Raw genomic sequence first — 16,630 nt, 5'->3', positions numbered from 1 at the left:
TGAAACAGCAGTAACTGAGACCATGAATCAGGACCAGGATGTGCTTTGGAATCCAGCAGCTGAAGTCTAAGCTCAGCTTCCCACGGTGCCCAAGAAGAGTTCGAGACAGCCAGGAACCATGAGGACAGTGCCTAGGTTGTAGGGCTGAGAAGCCTTACTACCAGGAAATGATCGAATAACTGTTGGGGGGTCACAGATCTTCCAGGACCCAGGATCTTAACTTATTTAAAGGGGGGGAAGCAACCATTAATGAGGTGCTTTACAGTCGAGGTCTCCTTGTGGCTGTTCTAAGTGAAGTGCCTGACTCCTGTCCAGTGTCCCAGGAGCCCACAGGGACTTTTCAGGTAGGAAGGGAGGTGGGTTGCACTATGATGCAGGACCACAGTCAAAGGTGTGCAGGGCAGAGCATACATGGGAAGCCCATCTCTGACCTGGCTCCACCTGTTACAGTTTGCTCTAGGATGCCATCATCCTCTCAAGGCCCAGAAGCTTGTCAAAGAGTGACCCAGGGAAAGCAGGCCCCTCCCAGGCAGTGTCTCTTGTTTTTCATAATGGCAGAGGCCAGAGGGCTGGGCTGAACCACGAGCTCAAGTATATGGGACCTGCACATGGTAGTCCTCGTCCCATGCCAGCATCAGTAGTGAGTGTTGCTCCCAAGCCCACCTTGTAGCCTTACTTTCCTGCGTGTCTTCAGGTCCTGCTCAAATCCAAGTTCATGCAGGACTTGTCCTGCCTTGAGAAGAAGTAAGGGGTCTTGGATGTGTCTTCCTCAGCACTAGGCCCATTGTGTCTCATCATGTTGCCCACAGCTGCTGCAGGCACAGGTGGGCACTTGGAACTTACTTCAGACAGGGGTTTGGGGTGTAGAGAGACACCAGAGTAAAGTCCAGTCTTTGGCAGATAAAAGGGGGGAGGCTGGGAGTGTGGCTTAGTGATAGAGGACTTTCCCAAACTGTGAAGCTCTGGGCTACATCCTGATGCTGAGAGAGAGGAGAGAGAGAGATCCAGCAAGCTCAGTGGGCTGGGACTGCACCTGACCTAAGAGTCTAGCTGCCCTGAAGCCAGCCTCTTAGGGAGCCCAAGCAAGCAGCTGGCCCTGTGTGTGCAGGAAGGGCATGGCTTAGCTAGCATGTAGCCTTGTGTGTAGGGTGAGTGCTGCACCCGACACTAGTGTCTTACCTGCCAGCTGGGTCTCAGTTCCCTGTCCAATAATGTTAAACCTCACTGAGCTGTGGAGGTTAAGTGAGAAGCAGAGAGATTGGAACAGTCTCAGGCAGCAGGAGTCCTGTAAGGACTTGATAGTGGCATTCAGTAATCCTAATAGTGGCCTCTTATAGAAATTATCTGTTGTCTATTAATAAAAACTATGAGAAACAAATGACAGTTTTACATTTAGCTTCCAACAGCAATGAAGGTTCTACCTTGCTGGGTGGGAACCCAGCTCACACTAAAACCACATCCTTCTCAGGATTCCCCATCCTCAGGGAAGGCTTCCTTCCATCCCAGCCCAGAACCCAAGGATTCTGGATCACCCATCACAATACCTATTTGCCCCAAATATCACCCAAACTCACAGGGGTCCCCAGACATTCATTCCCAGAACCTAGTATAGTCTTCCAATCTTCAGTGTTTTTGGCCTTCTTGGCTGCCACCTAGTGACCAAAATTGAGAACAACTCAGCCCACTGTTGTCCCTAGAGATGTCGCTGGGGGCCACCAGGAAGATTTGAACTTGGAACCTATGTGCAGATGCCTACCTCCAGGCCCAGGTTCCTGGTAGCTCCCCAGAAAAGCTTCCTTTTGCCTGCTGCAAAGACTCTGAAGTGAGTGTCAATTATAGCCAAGTAACAGATTGCCTTGAATTTAGCAGCCTCCAAAAACCACTTTAGTGCCATGGGTCAAGGACTGGGGAAGGGTCCCGGTTGTATGCTCCCCCCAGGGGTCCCATGCTGCTGCAGCCAGGTAGCAACTGAGATGGCCATCATCTGGAAGCCTGCCAGGCAGCTCATTGATGGCTCGTGACCACACATGACCTATGTGTCTGTTCCTACCCAGGGACCTAGAACCTTGGGACCACAGAACATGACTGCATGACTGTGTGGCCTGTCTCTGACCTGGCCTGATTTATTTTAGCTCCCTGGAACCACTGAAGCTGGTCTAGGTTCCAATGACAGGACCGGATCCCCACCTCACACAGACATGCCTGAGAATTTGAGGACCTGATTTAATTCTGTCCCTGCATATTAAATAAGCAGTAAGGTGGGTGCTAGTGGGGGGCATTAAGAGATGGGGCAGCTCCCCAGATCCTCCAGTGGGTGATTCTAGACACATTGCAAATCTGACAGCTGAGATTTCTGGATGCTGGCTGTGCCTCTTGGCTTGTGTTGGTCGGGGAGTGGTTGGAGAGGGGGCTAGCAAGAGGTCAGAGCTGTCCCTGGAGATGAAGGTCTTTAGCGCCGGTATCAGTGAGAAAACTGTTCACATCTCATGTGGTGCTGATCATACATGGGGCACCTTCAGGGCCCTTCAGGTATGATGTCGTTCCATCCCCAGCCCATTTCTATGACATATTAGTGTTGTTAGGGTCATCTCTTTGTGTCCATGGCACTGGAACCTGAAGATACCACAGTCCCTAGGTGCTCATCTTCCTTACATGTTATAGAATGACATGTAACCTGTGAAGTCCTCCCATTCACCCCCAGCCATCCCTGGATGCCTTATAATACCTAATACAAATAGACTTTAGACTGGATTGCTGGAGGACCCATATCACGATAAATATAGGTACAGATCCATACAGGCGCAGTTTTAGAAGTATCTTCAGATGTGCATCCTAAAACCCAACCATCCTTTCACATATAGAGACCTAGAGAGGCCAAGAAACTTGCCCAGTGAGCAAGATAGTGAGCAAGATAGTTGGTGCTCAAGCCTGGCACACTGCTGTGTTCAGCCTGTGTGGACCCGCATTCCTTTAAAATGTTTACAATGTTAATTTTCTGACTAGATAACTTACTCTAGGATGAGATTCACATGCAGTTGTGAGGTGACCCAGGTACCCCATGTGCCCGTTTGTCTCCCTGTGATGATGTCTTGAACATCCCACTCAGGATGCTGACTTTGAGGCTGTCCGCCCCTCTTCTCAGGGAGAATATTAAAAATGCATGAATTGGTTACAAACATTTAAAAATCAGATTTCACAGAGTTTCTGGCTTTCTCCTCAGAGCAGGACTCCCTACAGACAGATTATTGAGGGTCTCTGCTGGGGGAGGGGACTCAAAACAGGGAACAGAGGTCAGCCAGCCAGGTACAATCCAATGTCACCTAGGACACTGCTAGAGCCACGAGACGTGGGTTGCTGCTCATTAGGCCTTTTCTGCCCCACCTCCACCCGCCAAGGGCCAGGGGAGTTGGGGTTTATCCTACTCTGCAGCCCTCTTCTGCCCGATGTGAGGAGAAGAGGCTCTAGGCACCAACACCCATGAACAAAGAAGAGTGTGCAGGCTTGGAGTTGGGGCCCATAGTGTTCAGGCTCACAGAAGGGAGCCCTGCCTCATTCAGTTTGGTCCTACCCTGCCATCTTGTACCTGGTACATCAGGTGCTCAGCCTCCTGAGCCTGTAAGATCAGGATGCTAGGTGGAAGCTAGGAGACCTCCCTGTCAGGGGCACTGAGGACTCCAGCAGGAGGCACTAGAGACCCAGTATGAAAAAAGACCTTTCTCAGTCTCTGACTTTGCATAATACCATTCACAAGGGAATGAATGTGAGGTTTCCTCCCCCACCATCCAGTTCCCCAGCAAACACCAACAGGCATTCTGACCCTGTCTACCTGGAACACATGCCCCACCTCACAACTGGGGGCTCCATCTCCAAAGCTGCCCCACTTTAGCGGCTAGTCACAAGCAAGGCAGTGAGCTGGCCTTTGTTTTACTGGCTGTAAATTGGGGTTCCTATGGCCTGCTCCACTCCTCACATTGAATTAATTTGGTAAAAATGGCCTAAGATTGAAACTCAAGGGTAGATGGACTGACGAGCACATCCCCAGCACCAAAAGAAGGAAAACTAGTCAGAACCAGCTGAAATCAGGGTAGCATGTTACCACAAAGGTCATGTTACCACGTGTCATCTGGGCAGAAGGTACTCAGGACGAGGTGTGAGAGGTACAGACCCCCCACCCCACACATACACACATCGACTTCTTGAGACTCTAAGGGCCTCTGGTGTCTTGATAGGAGCCCTGTGAATCCTTCCTTAGGGACCCCATGGGATTCTTTACACAGTCATGACTGATGGCATTGGACAATGGTGATTAACACCTTCTCCCCTCCCACCCTTGGGTCCAGGAGTAGAAAGTTTCCCTGGTAAACAAGTAACTTCTGGGGCTGTCCAGGAGCCACAGGCCAACTCTCTAGAATACTGAGATAAAAAATACTCTCAGCTGGGCGGTGGCGCACGCCTTTAATCCCAGCACTTGGGAGGCAGAGACAGATGTATCTCTGTGAGTTCGAGGCCAGCCTGGTCTACAGAGTGAGTTCCAGGAAAGGCACAAAGCTATTCAGAGAAACCCTGTCTCAAAAAACCAAAAAAAAAAAAAAAAAAAAAAAAAAAAAACCACCTCTCATCACCCTGAATTCCACAAGATTTGTGAACTGGAAATTGGAGAACACTAAAGGCAAGAGTTGTCCCCAGCCTCAAGGGCTTCAGAGACCAATCTATTTTTCTCATATTGCTATACTGCATCTTGTTAAAATCCCACCCCACCCTGTCCTGTCCACTGGACTCTTAAGAGTGGGAGCCACTTCAAAGGTGTCTCCATCCAAACGTGGGGTCCCAGAGCTCCAATCTGGACTTCATTCATGACCAACTACAGAACTTTAGCAAAGTCTCCTTGCCTCTCTGACCTCAGTTTCCTTATCAGTGAAATGGGACTTGAGCTCTGAGGACCACAGCGAGGCATCAGCCACCTTGTGTACTGCTCAAACTACCCAGTGGGTCACCTTCCTACTATAAGGCTGGGTCATGACCTTTTTGTGCAGAGGGAGGAGTTGGTCACCACCCACCTGTGTACACAGGGACAGGGCAAAGACCACAAGGTTGGCCAGCAGTGGTCACTTACCAGGACCACTGAGACTCAATGGTGGGTCCTTCCTGGCTGGGGGAGGAGAGTGAGGCCCAGCTTTGGCCTCTGGTCTGAGGCCAGGATGATGAGGAAGGCTTTCTTTCTGAGCTGTTAATGATTAGGGGATGCTGGGGGTGTGGAGAGCTGTTACCACACCTGTCATCTGACCCCTTCCTGCTCAAATGTCAGGGAGGGGGTACAAAGGACTCGATTCTGTAGAATTTGAGCTAGGTTCAATGTCACATGACTCTCCATCATCAAGACACATATTCCAACATTGCTACCTATGTGACATCCTCTAAGACTGAGAAAACCTCAACCTCAGAACCCACCAGCACCCCAAACTCCACCTAACTTTAGCCTGCCCTTAAAGAAGCTTCTCCTCCCAATAATACTCAGGCAGCCTGCCTACCAACCAGTGGTCCAAATGACCTGCCCTTTGTGCCCTCTCTGGACCCAATGAGAGGCTGGAGGAGGTGGCCCTGGGGCTGTCTATCTCCACCCTGCTTGCCCCTGACTGCCCAGTCACTTCGTGCTGGCCTCCACCTCAGTCTGCAGACATGTCCAGCCTCCAGGAACTGTGCTCTGGCCTGCCCCTACAACCTCTCCCTGAGAATCGGGGGCGCTGGGCTGGGGTGCCACATGCTCCGGTCAGGACTCCCGGCCTCAGCCCTGCAGAAGAGCAGGTAACTGCCGCTACCCAGTCCTCCAGGGCTCTGGGGCCCTTCGATGACTTTTAGATGGTCAAGGTGTCTTCTCTCCACACCTCAGCTGCCCACCCTGTCCCCACCAGCTCCCAGAGGAGAGTGAGGGGATGTGTCAAGATCTGTCACCTGATTTTCTTCAGGTGAAGCCACCCGGTAGTTACCTTAGGCTTGGAATAGAACTCCCCACTTCTGGATGAGGTCACTGGGGCTCAAGGTCACTCAAACACTATGTGGTGGTGCTGTGGCCACCTCTAGTGAGGAAGAGGAAGAGGCAGGGTGAGAAGTGGCCCTAGCTCAGCAGTTTCACATGAACCTTGCCCAGCCGCAAACACTGAGTGACTCTTATGTCCTCTGTACTAGTTTTCCATTGTCCGTCCCCCAAAGCTCCCAGTGACTGCAGCTGAGTGGTCCATCAAGGACAGGGCAGGGCCGGGAGGGACGGCAGCTCAGGTAGGGCCTCACCTGATGGCTCTCTTTGCCCAAAGGATTTAGGCCCAAGAACTTCCCAAGCTGTCGGATGGAAACAGTCCCTAAGCCATGGGGGGGGGGGGGGAGCGGGGGGAGTCGGGGAGCTGCTTTTCTGAAGGACACAGAAGTATAGAAGCCTGAATAAGGATCCCCACCCCCACCCTCCCCCAGAGACTGCTGTCCTGGGGAAGACCACCCCCAAGCTTTCTCCAAGCTGCCCACAGGCAGGAAGCATGCTTAGGAGCTGCTAGGGCAGGTGACTGGTGGACAGGAGCTGGGAGAGAGAGCAGGAAAGGAACTGAGGGTCTTAGAAATGGGGTGGCACCAGGCAAGTCAGGGCTGTGCTGGCGAGAGGAAGGACAAGGTTGGGTGGGTGGGGATGGGGCACCCTGCCTTTTGGCTTCCCCTGTCTGATTCTACTGAACTCCTGTCTCTGTTGTCATTAATGTTCCTCCCCCTCGGTCACCTCCCTGCTGACATGAGTGCCTTGACACCCAGCCGCAAGAGCTGGGACGGCTCTGCCACCTGCGGGCCTCTGCTGACACCCTTGTGGCTGACAGTGATCAGCCTCCAGGTGTTTTGTGGTGGCAGAGGGCGGCCAGCAAGGAGAGACTGGGCCCCTTCAGTTTCATCCCTGTGTGTCACCATGTGTTCGAAGGATGCAGCACCCTTAAGGAAAGGTGACTTGCAGGTCTGGGGTGTTAGAGTTGAGAAGGGTTAAGTCTTCCCTCTGGGATGGAGTCCCCAACCAGTAACAGCTTCTCTTTCATTGACTTGCTTTCCATGGTGTGTGTGTGTGTGTGTGTGTCTGTGTGTGTGTCTGTGTCTGTCTGTCTGTCTGTGTGGCTGTGTGTGTCTGTGTGTCTGTGTGTGTCTGTGTGTGTGATGTATCTGTGTGTCTGTCTGTCTGTCTGTCTGTCTGTGTCTATGTCTGTGTGTGTGTGTCTGTGTGTGTGTATGTGTGTGTCTATGTCTGTGTGTGTGTCTGCACATCTCTGTGTGTGCTTGCATATGTGAGTGTGTATGTTCCTGTGTGTGCCCATGTGTGTTCAGGCGTGCATATTTTGAGTTCTCCCTTGTTTCCACTACTACATACTATTCCCTTCTCTCATCGTTTGGATGGACTGGGGGCTTCGTTCCCTGCTTTTCGTTGGCACGTCTCTATTTAAGTAAGAAGTGCTGTCTGTTACACTTAGCCAGTGTACACTCAGCACAGGATTGTTCACAGCATAGCCTTCACGGTGTGTCTGAGCAGTTCTGTTAGAAGCACCTTCTCATATACCCCTGTGTGTAGTTTCTCTCAGTGACCTTCTTCCCCAGATCCAGCCTCATCCACTGCACTGTGCTGGGCGTTAAATGCCATAGCTGAGCCCCTCACTATGGTGGACCTGAATGCCTATCTCTATTAACACACTAACCTGAGGGCCCTTTCCCATGGTGGCTCTGTCTTTGCCAACACACCATCTGAGCTTGAGTGTGGGACTCCCTTGGACAATCTCTAGGATCCAGCAACACCAGCATATGTGCATTGAATCCATGGACAAGAACATTTGTTAAGAAGCCAACCCCAAGGGACCTAGGAGGACTTTTTGGCAGAGGTGACTGTAGCACTTGGACATGGTTTCTAGAAGGGAAAGGAGGCCCATTTGGAGATGTGAGGAGCAGTGCATGGGAAAGTGGAGATGGACCTTCTGAAATGTGGGAATCCAAGGAGACCCCGTGCAAATAGAGCTGGGAGAGTCAGATGCAGCGTGACTGGAGAAGACCCAGAATGCCAAGGCCACTGGGGGTGTCACCAGACAGGCAGTGGGGACCCGTGAAGGTTTTTAAATAGGGGCATGGTTTGGTGATTAACACAACTCCTCACATGCCAGGATTGTATAAGCATTTCTGTAGGGACTCCAGGCAGCATGGGACAGGGCAGAGGTCTGTGAGCATGGCAGGTGACAGTTCTGGGATCTAGCACTCACAGGGCCCATGGGTGAGCCCAACACCATACTAACCATGCCAATTCATTAGTACCTAGGAGGTGGGCTCTAATGTCACTCCCACTTTACAAAGACAGTCAAGGAGGAAGCAGGGCACACAGGTGCTGCTGGGAAAATTCTCTGTGCATACTGCCATACCTCTAACAATACTACATTCTCAAATCTACATCATGCTGCACTGACACTCAGCTTGGTCTTCACGTCTCCTCTGATACCAGCTGTCCCTTGTCCTCTGACAAGGAGCTTCATGAATATGGGACTTTTCACTTGGATATTCTAGAACAGTCCCAAGATCCTTAAGTTATTTGTGAAAAGTGCCTTTCACCTTGTAAGGTGATGTGCAAGTTGGTGGATGAGAATGTGGACATGGTGGGGTTATCTTAGTGAGTACCATATCAGCTATACACACTGCCCAAGTCTGCCTATCCCAGAACACAGCCTCTGTACCATTTACCAAGCTAGGTACCTCCTTGGTCTTATGGTGGCTTTTGCTTTCTTCCTCTGAGACTGCAGCCCCAGAGGCAGAAGGGACCAAGAAGAGAAAGCTTGGTGTCTGCCTTCATATAAGGGACCAGCGGCCACCAGGGAAGGGTTTCCAGAAGACAGAGCAGGTGTTCTCAGAGTGGTTCAACCAGTTTCTGAGTGGAGCAGAGGCAATCCAGGTGGGGAGGGAAAATGGACGACACAGAGGGCCTCAGGGCCCTTAACTCAGCCACCTCTCACCCCCTCCTCCCCAGCTGGCTCTGAAGAATGCTCTGCGCTACTTCCCACCCACTGTCCAGAAGCTGTTGGCCCAGGAGTTTGCCCAGGAGCTACGACAATTTGGACACATCTACATGTACCGGTTCTGCCCCAGCATTGAGATGAGGTGAGCCCTCGTGGGTTTGGCTTCAGGTAAGGCTGTGCAGAAGTCAGGAGCCTCAGGGAACCCATGGCTGAAGAGGAGGTCAGTATGTCTTAGCAGGGAAGGTACCTATGAAGGTAGCACAGTGAGTTGACACCCTTGTGCAGAGAAAGTAGGTAGTGAGGTGTCTTTTGGGGGATCTGGAGCTGACCTGCCTGGCCAGAGGATGGAGCCCTTTTCAGATAGGTCTCTGGCCTGCGCCCCTAACCTGTAATCAGTCCTGTTAACTCTGGAGCGCAAAGTCTCTCTGGGACACTGTGTCTTGCTCTGTAAAGAGGAGCTGGTAAGAGTGAGATGGGGTGGGATGTGGCTGTCAGTGACTTCAAATTTGTCATGTTCTCCATTGAAGTTCTTGCACTGTGGCATGCACGGCATCATGGGGAGCTTTCTGACAGAACAGAGTGCTGAGTTTCACTGGACTTAAGGCTCAGCAGCCCTGAAGCAAAGCTAGGAGTCTGCATTTGGAGTGCCGCAGCTTCTGTCATACAGAACCATTGTTCTGAACGTGCCAGAAACCCAGACTTCTTCTAAATGGCCTACGGAGTCTTGTGTCCCCCTGAGACAGGAGCCACTGCCCTTCTCCCTGCCCCCTGCACCTCCTGCCCCCTCCATGGAATTGCTGCCCAGCAGTGTTTGATGAGTGAATGAAATAGCAAATGACTAAGCGCCCAAAGGTAGAGGGCTCTGGAAAGCAGCCGTTCTTTGTGACCAGAGTCCTCCCTGGCATGAATCAGAGAGGGACAGTGACTGGAGTGGACTGTACTTCCTGCTCCGGGTATGTGGGGGCTCAAGTCACCTAGAACCTGATGGCTCTGGTGCTCCACTTCCCCCGTGCTTCTAAGGACTGCCCTCAGGTGTTTTATCAGCTCGGCCAGGGCAGCTTCTTAGTGAGGTGGGAGGCCTGAGGGTTTCCTTGTCTCCTGATGCTGGACATCCCCTTGCAGGGCCTACCCAATTGATCAGTACCCATGCCGGACACGAGCAGCTGCAGCCATCATGCACATGATTATGAACAATCTGGACCCCGCTGTGGCCCAGGTAATGGCAGAGAAACTGAGGCCAACATAGTCCAGAGAAACATGACCTGAGATCCTGAGTAGTGCCAGTAAGCCTTTCATGCATTTACAAAGCTGGCATAAGACAGCCCTGGACCTTTCTCTCTAACTATAGGGCAAAATCAAAAGCAGGAAGCAAATATAAAATAGCAATATATGTATATAAATGCACCCATAATTTTAGCTTTCTAATGGCCATATGAAAATAAACAGATTTAGTAATAGTTACCATAGTGTCTCTTAACATTACTAGTGAGATCCCTTATGTTCCTCCTCTTGCACAGAATCTTGACTTGGAAGACATATTTCACTTGGGCAGCCATGCTCCGTAGCCAGCACGACTGGTGGCTGCTGTGTGTCCCTTCAGGCTCCTTGCCTTGTCCCTATATACCATTGCTTCTTTGAGTCTAGCTGCAGGTAGGGGCCCTGCTTCTCTCCATCCACAGCCCCATCTCAGATGATGCCACATCTTCTCCAGTTTCCACAGGAGCTGGTGACCTACGGAGGAAATGGGCAGGTGTTCAGCAACTGGGCTCAGGTATGGTGGCCTGGAGATGCTTTACCTGGAGATGCTTCACTTATAAGAAGGGGTAGAGTGTCATTATGGGATGTTCCAGGAGACCCTGGAGATTTAAGAGGATCTAGGCAAGCAAGGCCACTAGAATGGACCAACTGAAACCTGCAGGGATCCCTGGGTCTGGGAGTAGGGTACAGGGTCCATGTGGGTGCCAGTTTGCACTTACAAAGTCCTGCATGTGCACTGTCCATCCAGTTCTGGCTGACCATGTCCTACTTGTCGAAGATGACTGAGGAACAGACTCTGGTCATGTACAGTGGACACCCGCTGGGCCTCTTCCCCAGCAGCCCTGGTGCCCCACGCCTGATCATAACCAACGGGATGGTGAGTCTGAGGTGGGAGGCATGAGACCTACCCAGGACTGGGTTTGGGAAAGGGGATGCTGTGGGTGAGGAGGAGGTCCAGACAACGCTGCACCACTCACACTCGGTTCCTTCCTCTTTTCTAGGTCATTCCCAACTACTCCTCCAGGACAGAGTATGAGAAGCTGTTTGCACTGGGGGTGACTATGTAAGTCCCAGTGTCGGCTCACTGCTATGGCGTCTGCCTGCCTTTAACTGCATTCCATGATAAGATAACATGGCCCTGTCAAGCCTGATTTCAGGAAATGCTAACCACTCTGTAACAAAATCATTTCATTCTTACACAGCTGCACTCTGGGAGCTTTTAAATGCTTACTGGTTTTATAGACACGTAACCAAAGAAATATACAATTTTGGATTCCATTGTTACCAAAGATTTTGTTAGGAGTAATCCCAAACATATAGAAAATTAGCTCACAAATAAAAACATCACACAGCTGATTTAAGAAACACACACAAACACTTGCCCAGGTCTGGACACTGTGCAGCTCAAAGAACTTTCGTATGGCTAGAATAAGATGATTTTATTAATGAAAAAGAAAAATTGAAAACCAGTTTTCAGGGAATACCACCAAAATCCTGTGGTAAAAATACAATTGCTGAGGCCAGGCTTGGTGGCACGTGCCTTCAATCCCAGCACTCACAAAGGCAAAGGCAGGTGGATCTCTGTGAGTTCAAGGCCAGCCTGGTCTGTAACAACAAATTCCAGGACAGCCAGAGATACATAATAGAGAGACCCTCTGTCAAAACAAACAAACTAAGCAAAACAAGTACAACTCCTCTCTCTAGCATGTCTGTCTATCTGCCATTGATGCATCCGCCCAGCTAGTCTTTGAATGAGCTTCAAAGTCCATTGCGGATATTGCTGGCTGGGATTTGATCTGTGTTTTGGGTCTCTTTTCCTTTTGAAAATATATGTACAACCATCCAACTGCTGATTGAAAATGTTTGAAATCAAATTCCACATTGACCAGATGCAGGCATTTTCTTGCTGTTGTCCACTGAACAGCAAGTGTGGTTACCATAGCCACCTACAACAGCGCTTGCATGGCGTGAACTATGGCAGGTTCTGTGCAGATGTGGGCTGTTTGACATGCAGAATTTAAGTGTCAGGATTTAGGTGTCTTCTGGGGGCAGTGCCTTGAAACCTGCCACTAGAAAGGATTTTGATGGATGATTCTCCCATGAGACACACTCATCCCTGTGCCCTGTGGAATGTGCTCAGACAAACCGTGTAGCCACGTGACCTGACTCATCAGGTACAGGACCCTGTAGCCAACCTAAAGGGCTTCCAGGACACTGATAGGGCGTGAAATCTTTCCATGTGCTGTAACTCAGGCTCTGCATCTAAAGGTTTCATCAAATGTCATGGAAGGGGCCGTACTGAATAAGGAAAGCCTGTCCCACATGGGCCCCCAGGGGTCCGTGTCTCCTGTATCCTTCCAAACATTCTTCATGCTCATGAACCCTGGGCTGGGGTCACCACTGTGGCAGCCTCTGCACTTTGCCTTTCCCCGTTGACAACACAACGTGGAGTCTGTGGAGCACAGACCTGGCAATTCACTCTCTTCTGTGGTATTCAGTGACACCGTGAACCTTCTTGCAAGGTGTCCAGTCTTTAGCATGGTACAAGGGTGTTCTGATGCTCACATCTCTGTGGACCTCTGGGATCGTCACTCAGGGAAACACTACATAAAATGGAATCTGCAGAATGGGGAGCCAGCAACTTAGCCTCCAGGTGACAGTTCATGGTGTGGCCGCAGCACAACCCCACTACCACCACCACCAGCATGTACCCTGGTTTTACCAGGCTTCTGAAACAGAACCCTTTAGTAGAGGGGGAAAAACAGGGCCTCAGAAAGACTAGTTGCTCTGTTGTTGGCTATAGCTAGCCTCTGTGAGTCTTGCTGATGGTATTGGGCCTGGACATTTTTTCTGCTCCAGTGAAAGCAGCCTGGGGTCAGACAGCTGAGGGAGCACATCCTGGCCCACTACTCCCTCACCATGGCCTTGGGATTGTCCCCACACTTCTGTTTCACAGGTGGGACTAAAGTCCAAAATGGTAGAGCTATAGATGTTAGACCTTGTCTGGCTGTGGCTCTGAGGGTTTGCCACAGGGAGATGTGAGACACTGACTGCAAAAGGATAGAAATTAGGTCTGGTGGCACATGCCTATAATCCCAGGCCCTTGGGAGGCTGAGGCAGGCTAAGGCCTGGCTGGGATACAGTGTGAGTTCAAAGCTAGCCTGGGCTAGCTAGTGAGAAAAAAAATACGTTTTTCAAAGAGGGGCTGGGGCTGTAGCTCAGTGGTAGAGCTCTTGCCCAGCATGCATGAGGCCCTGGGTTCAATCCTCAGTACAGAGTAAAAGTAGGCAGTGTGGAAGAGATGGGAAAAGGTTTACTGTGTAGGGAAACTGAGAAGACCTGGACACTAAAACCTTCCTGCCATCAGGGTGGTACCAGTAGCCGTGCAGGGAACATCCCATGAGGGAGGGTGGGAGAGCAGGCTTGGGCTGTTGGTTGAAGTGGTCGGCACATTGGGCTGGGGGCAGGGGTGCTCCTAAAGGCTCCTGCTTCAGCTGCAGAAAGCTTTTGGTCCAGCAACTCTAAGTTGTAAGTTGGGTGTGCCATGCAGCCTTTTGGTTGAGACCCAAGGACCAGAGTCTGCACATCCCTGGGCCTGTGTCCTGTGCAGTGTTAGGATCTGGACCTCGTCTAGACAGACGGGACATTCATAGGTCCTGTCACAGTGGACTGTGTGAGAATGATCAAGCGACAGAGGCACAATCTGCAGGACTGGGACATTCCCGTCATGCCTGGGATCTCGGCTTCAGAGCTCCATAGAAAGCTGACCCCATGGGGTTCCTAGTGGGTTTCACCATCTCCAGATGAGTTCTTTTATGCCAACATTGTCCTCTTACATTTGTGATACTTATGCAGTCTTTCGAGATAAGGGACATGGCCTCCTTTGTGTTTGCTTATCTTTTTGAGACAGGGTCTTGCTGGAAGCAAGAATCCATGATCTTTCTGCCTCAGCCTTCTGAGTGCTGAGATGATAAGTGTGCACCATGCCTGCATATCTCCATTTTTAGAAGAGAAAACAGAGGTTCTGGGTGGTCAGGTATATTGTGTGGTTGTGTGGTAGACTTGATATTCACTCACAGGCTGTGACAACACACCCTCCAGCCAGAGGAGAGAAGGGGCTGGATCTAAGAGAGGAGATGATGGATGACCTTGGCATTGAGAAACAAGCAGCAGAAGATCTTGAGAGTCTCCTAGTCTTCAGCAAAGAGCGCTATTAAGCTAGCAGCAAATGCTGCTGTCCCCATTACACTGCCCAAAACTGTTTGCTAATTATCCAGCAACAGTAATGGCCACACTCAGGCAGTACTGATGACATCACTGGTTTTTTTTTTTCCGGTTTTTTGAGACAGGATTTCTCTGTGTAGCTTTGGTGGCTGTCCTGGACCTTGCTCTATAGACCAGGCTGGCCTCAAACTCACAAAGATCTGCCTGGCTCTGCCTCCCGAGTGCTGGGATTAAAGGCATGTGCCACCACCACCCGGTGACATCACTGGAAATTTGACATTATCTATTAATATTAGAAATATCTGTGTCTGATGACCTCGCAGCCTTCCTGCCTGATTTCTGCCCTATGGACAGAGCCCTAAGGTGGAGGGAGTTTATAGGAGGCCACGTCACTGCAACTGTTCATTCACTCACATAGAAAATCAGAGCCGACAGGCTTCTCAGAAGGGCGGAGAGAACCTTGGCTTTGCCTGTCATCTGCTGTGATGCCATGGCATGTGCTGATATAGTAAAGACCTGAGGGCAGGCTGTGGGGGGCAAGCTACTAAAACAACATCTTCAGAATGGAGTCCCTACTCAAGTAATTCAACAGCAGGTATCTCAGCATGGCAGCTGTGGATTTGGTGTGCACCACACAAGGATTCTCACAGACATGTATGTGTTCGCTGCTACTACCTTGCCATGTGTCCAGTGCCACACCCAGGGTTCAGCTGCAGTAGGAAGATGCCTCACAGTTAAGCCTACTGCATGTCACCTGGATAGAATCTTGCAGAACATGCTTTCTCATGCCCCAATGCCTTCACTGGGTTGTGTGTGGCAGAAACACATCCTATCCTTTTTTCTCACCCTGTTCTTGCATCATAGTTTATTTCTCTCTTTCCTCCATGTGTGGACATTTCATTGGCTTCAGATATTGGCCAGTGTTGATAAATTTGCCGTGAATGTCTTTGTAAGTAAGTGGCTAAGTAGACACTAGCATGTGATATGGGCATGCTGGCCCATGTTCAGTCTTGCTCTGCCAAGCCCAATCATCCCCATGATGATTTTTAAAAAATTAATTGTATGACAGATTTTTAGGGAATAAAATCTGTTTGTAAAATGTCAGGAGGCAGGAGGGAACAGGAGGCTCTAGCTTTTTTTTTTTTTTTTTTTTTTTTTGAGACAGGGTTTCTCTGTGTAGCTTTGCGCCTTTCCTGGAACTCACTTGGTAGCCCAGGCTGGCTCTGCCTCCTGAGTGCTGGGATTAAAGGCGTGCGTCGTCGTCGTCGCCGCCGCCACCACCGCCCAGCCTATCCTTACCTTTTTATTCTTACTTTAACTTGTTAAATATTTTGGTTAGAACACAGAGAAATGGGTTTCACTATGACATTTTTATATACATATAAATATATATTATGTATGTAATTTTCTTCAGTTTTATTTTCATTTTATGTGTATGAGTGTTTTGCCTGTGTGGATGTCTGTGCACCATGAATGCAGTGCCCATGGAAGCAAGAAGAGGGTGTTCAATCACCTGGAACTGGAACTATGGATAACTGTGATCCGCCATGTGGGTGCTGGGAACCAAACCTGGGTCCTCTGAAAGAACAGCCAGTGCTCCTAACCACTGAGCTTTCTCTCCAGCCCCATCATAGTTACTTTTTATTCATCTTCCTGACTATTCCCTGATGCCTGTCTCTCCCTCTTGCTAGACCCCTTTCTTCCCTAAGCAGCCCCCTTCTGCTTTCACGACACACACATTCTCATTTCTTCCCTTTAGATTTCCTCCCACCCCCATAGTCCTCTTTCTACTCTTCATCACACACACACACACACACACACACACACACACACACACACACACACTACATATAAGTGAAAAGATGCAATGTTTCTTTCTGACTCTGGCTTATTCTGGTTAACACAATGATCTCTAGTTCTTCCCACTTGTTCTAACAAAGGAGAATGTAGGAGAACATTTGAGGATGATTCAAGGTTTCATCTAAAGATCCTAAGCACTGCCCTTTTCTTCTCTGCTCAGGTATGGCCAGATGACAGCGGGCAGCTACTGCTACATTGGTCCCCAGGGAATTGTCCATGGCACAGTGGTGAGAGACGGGCACACATCTCTGTGGCGGGTCCCTGCAGGTGGATCTGCCAGGAGT

The 16,630-nt window shown here is 50.2% G+C and overlaps 1 protein-coding gene across 2 annotated transcripts in view; it reads left to right on the top strand.

Moving 5' to 3' along the window:
- Nucleotides 1-5,657: 5,657 nt before the first annotated feature.
- Nucleotides 5,658-16,630, top strand: part of Uroc1 (urocanate hydratase 1) — a 32,223-nt gene continuing 21,250 nt past the window's right edge. For both annotated transcript variants that reach the window (XM_036182666.1, XM_036182665.1), the window contains exons 1-7: nt 5,658-5,802; nt 9,017-9,147; nt 10,128-10,221; nt 10,717-10,776; nt 11,011-11,139; nt 11,264-11,325; nt 16,507-16,573. In XM_036182666.1, the coding sequence (XP_036038559.1) occupies nt 5,677-5,802; nt 9,017-9,147; nt 10,128-10,221; nt 10,717-10,776; nt 11,011-11,139; nt 11,264-11,325; nt 16,507-16,573 (669 nt within the window). In that variant the 5' untranslated portion in view covers nt 5,658-5,676. The remainder of the gene's footprint in view (nt 5,803-9,016; nt 9,148-10,127; nt 10,222-10,716; nt 10,777-11,010; nt 11,140-11,263; nt 11,326-16,506; nt 16,574-16,630) is intronic.

This window comes from Onychomys torridus, chromosome 3 (genome assembly GCF_903995425.1).
Source record: "Onychomys torridus chromosome 3, mOncTor1.1, whole genome shotgun sequence".
Classification (NCBI taxonomy): Eukaryota; Metazoa; Chordata; class Mammalia; order Rodentia; family Cricetidae; genus Onychomys; species Onychomys torridus.
The sequence above is the reverse complement of the archived record's forward strand: the minus strand, read 5'-3'. Positions and strand labels throughout refer to the sequence as shown.